The following is a 6,794-nucleotide window of genomic DNA, read 5'->3' as shown; positions in this document are numbered from 1 at the left end:
TTGAAACAAGATTACAGTACAAGAGGTTCAAAATAAGCAGCACAAGCTGAATCGAAAGAGCAAACTAGCAATACCTACCAAACATCAAAACTAAACCTACAACAAACTAGGCAGCAACACCATAGCAACAGAGAAAACAACTGAAAAGACAATACCACATCAGGTATGACATCTTAATCTTTAAAGAAAGTTGAGGAAATTTCCCAATCTGAACAAATAATCCTGTTCATAACAGTTTTCTAATTTCTTTCTTCTTTGGATGAATAAAGAAAACATATACATATGACGATTTACTCTTTCACAAATTATATGCAAATGTCTTTTCTGTAGTAGTAGTTATTCATGAAACAAGAGGTTCAAGTTGCTTGCTCTCCTTCATAATTTTACAAATTTGATGAAAATTCTGAAGCCGGAACTATTCCCCATTGATCTCCTACAAGCCCAACAGGGCACCTTCGTCAATTGTTTTTTCCTTGAGAAAGCGTGTGAAAGCTCTTATCTTTCAATCATAGAAGAATATTGGACATTGTTCCAATGTTATGGACAAAACTAATTGGTTACTAGGAGTGAATGTACTAATAAACTTCTGCCAATGAGTTTCAACTTGCTATAGAATTTTTAAACTATGTTCTTTATCAACTAAATTAATCAAAACCAATCTTTCATTATTAGATTTCATAAAGTTCCTCAACTGATATCAGATGGTGATCCTGTTATCTATTAATTCAAATAGTCAAGTTATGATTTTTTTGGATAAGTTAATCAAGTTATTATTATTATTATTATTATTCATTAATGAGGTAAATTTATTGAAATAAGATCACAATACAACAGGTTCATAATAAGCAGCAAAACCTGAAACAACAAAGTCATTTAGGGGAAATATAGTCTATCAACATCCAAGTTAGGATTCCTACCAAAAATCAGGTTTTAAGATATCAAAGTCTTTTGTGGGAGACACTCATCAGTAACTAAATTCATAATGTTTAATACTAATTGAACCTTCATTAAATTTGTTGTTTAGAAGTAGACTTACGTTTTTATCAATATGAATAAATGTTGCATATGGTAAAAAAATTTCTAGTTTTTTTTTTCTCAGATGAATCAGTAAAATTTATTGAAACAAGAAAAACCATACAAGAAGTTCAAAAAGAAGCAACAAAAGCTGAATTTATACATCAAATTAATAACACCTAACAAACATCAAAAAAAAAATCCGCAACAAACTAGGCACCAGAACTACAGCAGCACAGAAATTTACTCAAAGCCAAAATGGCAGCACCCACCATATACAACATCTTAGTCTTTGAAAACAGTCAAGGACACTCCATAATCAGAACAAGAATGCTGTTCAATACAATTTTTTTTTTTTTGATGAATAAAGAAAGAAAACATATACATATAGTTATACTTTCACAAATTATACACAAATGTCATTATATAGAACTTTTAGCTATTATATCAAAGCCATTACATGTGGTCATACCAATGAAACACTTAACATACTTAAACCACTCTAAAGACAGCAAATAATACAATTCAACTAAAACATCACTCTTTTGTGTAGCATAAGTTTGGTACAGAAAAGATTACACATAATAACAATCTTGATACAGAAACGAAAATGCATTACAATAATACAATGACAAAGGCAACAATGAATGGGAGAAACAACTACTGATGTTCTGGTTGGTTGAGAACAGAACAGTGTCTTGTTTGATTGGGCACTTGAAAATCCTCAAAACATTGGCATTTGAAGCTAAGCCTAAAAGTATTAACAAAAGCAATATAAATAAAAATTTAAATGTAATAAAAATATGCAAAAAAAGAAAAAGAAAAAGAAAAAAGGTCCACAATGTGTGAAAAGTGGAAAAGCAGGCTTACGAACTATAATTCGTAGGCAAGTAAAACTTGAGCACTCAAACATCTTTGCTGTCCACAATAAACAAACTTGGTAAAAGAATTGTCCAATTATTGCTTCATGCTACTCACTTATTTAAATAGTACCTGTAATTTCCTAAAAGTGGGGTGTGGGCACTTTGGTCCTCCATCAATCATCTTCGCAGACGCTTTAACAATGCTGAATCACCAAGCTTGTACCAGTAGTAGTTTTCTCCATGAACCCGATACCCAAAAATGACAAAGGGAATATTCTTGACTTTCCCAAAATCTGGGCCTTCATCTGGTTGCAGACTAAGAACTAATTCGGTTGGCATTTCTTTAAATTGCAGGTTTTTGAGGCTTTTAAGATGGTGGATGCCAGAGGGCACCTCCTTTAGCTGTGGGCATTCTCCAATTACAAGCTTTTCGAGAAGAGGTAGGGCACCTTCATCTATTACCAACCTATTCAATCCTCCCAAGTTACCAAGCCCTAGATACCTTAGTTTCTGGAAGCTTCCTCCCTCAATATGTAATTGCTCACCTCCGTATCCATCGTCAAGTGAAAGACGCATCAAATTAGGCAGAGTTTGAAGGACCTTAAATGGATCTTCCATTAATTTTGACCAAATTAAAACAATTCTAACTATACTCTTGAGTTTGGGAATCCATTCTGGCAACTTTTCTAGTCGCCCAGATAGGCCAAGACTTTGTAAGAGGAGAGGAGGAGAAGGCAATGATTGCAAATTAAGAACTTCTTCCTCACTTGTTGCCCAAATTTCCAATGATCGAAGGTGGCTCATTTTTTGTATCACAGTGCACAAATCCATCCCATTCTCTTTCTTCAATTTACAGATCCCCAACTTCCTCAACTGTGCCAAACTTCCCAATTCTGTTATAAGGGTAGCGCTGCTAGCTTCAATATTAAAAAGCTTCTGTAAGGACTCTAAATGCCTAATGCCATTTGGTATCTTTATCCCACGTTGAGAATCTAAATTTAGTTTAGTATCTAAGTTGTAATTGTAGGCCACAAGATAGCGTAACTTATGAAGCCCACTAATCTCCGCTAGAAGCTCAAACACAAGGGAACGTTTCAAATCCAACGTCTCTAGGTTGTGCAATTTACCTATGGACTTTGGAAGCATTTGCACTTTTGTATCTCTTAGGCTTAAATATCGTAGATGAAATAGGTTTCCCACTTCTTTAGGAATGTAATCTATAGGAGCACCTTCACAATCCATTATTTTCATTAACTTGAAGTTTGCAAAACAAGTAGAGAGAAAAGAATTAGGCACTTCATCTACCCGTAAAACAAGAATAGAACGAGTTTGAGAATTAGTAATACTCTGCAAATGAGTGTTCACATTGTTCTGAATTGAGAGGCGTCGAGCTGCTCTCTCAAAATTTGAGTATTTTGACATTGAGACCATATCAAAACTTAATTCTTCTGACCTTGAAAGAATTACCTCATGCATCATATCGTGAACTCGACAAATTCTAATTCTCCCAATAAAATCTTCCTCATCCACTTGAACCAAGCTTCTGTGAATAAGCTGGTTCAAGTAGTCTTGTGCAACATCTTCCAATGTCATCCCTTTCTTTTCTCTTACAAAACCTTCAGCTATCCATAGACGAGTTAGTCTTGCACAATTAATAGCACAATCTTCTGGAAACATTCCAAAATATAGAAAACATGCTTTGAGGTTGTAAGGAAGATCATGATAACTGAATGATAGAATTCTTCTGATACTTCTAAGACGGGAATTAATTTCAAACTCTGAACTAAGACTATCAAGAACTTTGCGCCACTCAGAGACTACCTTGGCTTTGGTTGAAAAAAGGCCACCTATAGCCATAATCGCTAGCGGTAACCCTCCGCATCTCTTAACTATGTCATGAGAAAACTCAAAAAAATCAGAAGGATATTGCCCGCCTTCACGTTGGAAGGCCTTCTTGCAAAAGAGCTCCAAGGCATTTTCAAATGGTAGAAGTGGTAGCTTGTACACATAATAATCTAAAGATTCATTGTTGGAAGGTGCAACATCCTCATTTCGAGTTGTGATTATTATTCTATTGCCTTTGACATTATCTGGGAAAGCACATTTTATATGGTCCCAAAATCCTGCATCCCATATATCATCAAAAATTACTAAGTACCTTTGTTCATATAAATAGGCCTTCAATTCTTCAATTAGTGATGGCACTTTCATTATGTCAATTTCCCTAGGAGCATCCTCCCCCCTTGCCTTGTAGAATTGCTTGATCATATCCCTTAATAGCTCCTCCATCTTGTATGATTGAGACACAATGATCCAAGCACGACAATCAAAGTATGGTACCACCTTATTATTGTCGTATACTTTCTTGACAAGAGTGGTCTTCCCAAGGCCACCAATGCCAACCACTGAAATCACCATGCGATTAGATGGTCCTTTTATCAGCCTGTTTATCAATTCATCTCTATGAGACTCAATGCCCACAACCTCAGCTTCCTCCATGAAAAGGGATGCCAATCGAGGATCATTCCATGTGTCACTTACCACATCACTGCTAGATGAGCCTTGTTCTATGGCATTAAAGCCATATCTTTCACCACTCCTTTTGATGTCTTCGAGTATCTTATTGATACCTTGAATCTCGGAGGCTATCACATGTCGAGCTTTTAGGTTTATGGTAACATGAAAAATCTTCGGGAAGAAATATAAGCATTGCCTTCGCCTGCAAGGTTGTTTTGCAAAATGAAGTAGGTATTTATCAATGATATCTTCCATGTGATAAGCTTCTTCCCTCACTTGTTTTACCCATGTCTTTGCTACATTGCTCTGGTCATCCTTCTCAGCCCTTACATCTGCATCCTTGAGAAAAGACTGAATCATTTCCATTTCATGTCTAATGCTTGTAACTTCTTCATGGACACCCTTAAGCAATTTTTCTTCTTGGACTAACAACGGGATCAAATTTTGTATAACTATGCTTACTGCGCTTTCTGCCATTTTTCGTTCTTTCTTCAATCACTGGCCATAGTTAAGTGCAAACAAACGAATAAGTTACAAAATTTAACAGAAATTAAATCACATTCAGCTGTAAATGAAGAGAAAAAAATTCGTCTTTGTTTCACAATATTACCTTCTGAGCAGGAAGGTCAAGGTCCTTGCTCTCCTGAATAACTTTCCATTGGTGCTCACTAGAAGAAAAACCTTGTGCAAGCCCACAGGTGCAGTAGTATCAAAGAATTGTTGCCTCAAGCTAGCAAACTACTTTTATAACAATAAGTCAATACGAAACACACAATACACACGAAAATATATCTCACATGAGTGAAGCAGGCTAAATGGCCCAGTTCTAGGTATGCTTTTAATTGAAACCCAAATTCTTTGTAATGGGCAAAAGAATGTATATTGTTATGAACAGTGGTACTTTCAAGAAATCTCTTCTTTCTTATATTAATTTAGATGTTAATTAGTGGATTGGAATGAACCTAGCGCTTGGAGCCTTGTAATCTTCTCCTTCTTCTTCTTCTTTTTTTCTTTTTTCTTTTTGTTTTTTTTTTGTTTTTTTGTTTTTGTTTTTGTTTTTGTTTTGTGGCTAAGTTAAGGGTAATTGCCCCCTAGATCTATCTAGCTATACAAGTTTTGGTCATGTTGGTTGTGCATGTAAATTGTAAGGTTTAAAGGCAAATATATTATAGAGTCATAGACTATGACTTACCTTATTTTCTTTTACAATATTGGTTAAATTAGTCATAAAAAAGTCAAATCGAAGAATTTATTAAAAAAAATTAATTAATTAATTTGTTTAAAGAAGAGTAAAATTTAATTAGAATTTGTGTAGTGTTGATTTTTTTTTAATTACTTTTTTGGTTAAAACTATGATTTTTAATTAGTTTTACTTAGCATATAACAAAAATCATATATATCCACACACACACACACACAATAATAAATATATATATATATTATATATATATGTTTCTATGTATGTGTGTATGTATGTATGTATGTATCTGCGTGTGTGTATAAGAAAAAAAAACTTTGTTATTAAAAAAATCTTCAGTTATTATATAAATAAATAAACTAATAAAAAAAACTTCTTTTAAATTTATATAATTTCTTGGTAGTATAATGTTTATAGGAGCAGCATTTTTTTAAACTTTTTTAAATTTCTAAAATAGAATTTACTTAGATTTTTGTTAGTTATTTCAAAAACTTATAGTGTGCTGCATTATTTAAAAAGGAAAAGGGAAAAAAGAAAAAAAGAAAAATAGAGTATCCACTTAGCACAAACGCAAACTTAAAGAATAGAATTCTAATTATAGTATATAATATCTTTTTTAGGGGAAACTTTGACAGTTTTATTAAGATTGCACTAAATCAGTATGATAAACATCTTCAACATTGGAGGAACATACTCCATCAAGACTGTGAAATTTATTATGAATGTTTAGATGATAATAATTAAATGTTTGATTAGTATATAATTTCACAACTTTTGTATAATATACTGAATGTCATTAGTTTTACATAGAATGACTCTTTGTGGTATACAAATTTTAGTCATAGCTTAAACAAATTCTATTACTTTCATTAGCAATGACTTATAATGGGCAATAAAGTTAATTTTTTGGATTTTTTAAAAAATTTAAAAATATTTGGCAATAAGGTTAATAATAATTTTAATGTCTTTTCTTATAATGAGTCAAATTGCAAAATTGTATTTTATTACTTATAGCACTTGCATTAAGCCAAATAGAATTGTTTGAATAAATTTATACTTTATTACTTATAATCTCATTAACTGCATTGGGCAAGTGCCTTTAATATATATATATATATATATATATATATATGGAAGAAATCGTTTTTTTTTTTTTTTAAGTGTTTAGTTATACTTTTACTTTTATTTTTACTTCATAAGTA

The 6,794-nt window shown here is 32.6% G+C and overlaps 1 protein-coding gene across 1 annotated transcript; it reads right to left on the bottom strand.

Annotated features, from left to right (window-relative positions):
- Positions 1 to 1,420: 1,420 nt before the first annotated feature.
- Positions 1,421 to 5,144, bottom strand: LOC112036379 (disease resistance protein RPM1-like). Its single transcript, XM_065773277.1, has 4 exons — positions 5,005 to 5,144; positions 2,008 to 4,892; positions 1,885 to 1,932; positions 1,421 to 1,765 (listed from the first exon to the last, which is right to left on the bottom strand). Exon 2 carries the CDS (start codon positions 4,869 to 4,871, stop codon positions 2,055 to 2,057), a length of 2,817 nt encoding a protein of 938 aa, XP_065629349.1. The 5' UTR covers positions 4,872 to 4,892; positions 5,005 to 5,144; the 3' UTR covers positions 1,421 to 1,765; positions 1,885 to 1,932; positions 2,008 to 2,054.
- Positions 5,145 to 6,794: the final 1,650 nt, after the last annotated feature.

This window comes from Quercus suber, unplaced genomic scaffold (genome assembly GCF_002906115.3).
Source record: "Quercus suber isolate HL8 unplaced genomic scaffold, Cork oak 2.0 scaffold_72, whole genome shotgun sequence".
Taxonomy (NCBI): Eukaryota; Viridiplantae; Streptophyta; class Magnoliopsida; order Fagales; family Fagaceae; genus Quercus; species Quercus suber.
Note: the sequence above shows the minus strand (reverse complement) of the source record. Positions and strands in the feature narration are given on the sequence as shown.

Coding starts and splice junctions, on each gene's coding strand:
- LOC112036379 (XM_065773277.1), bottom strand. CDS start 4,871: ATGGCAGAAAGCGCAGTAAGCATAGTTATACAAAATTTGATCCCGTTG.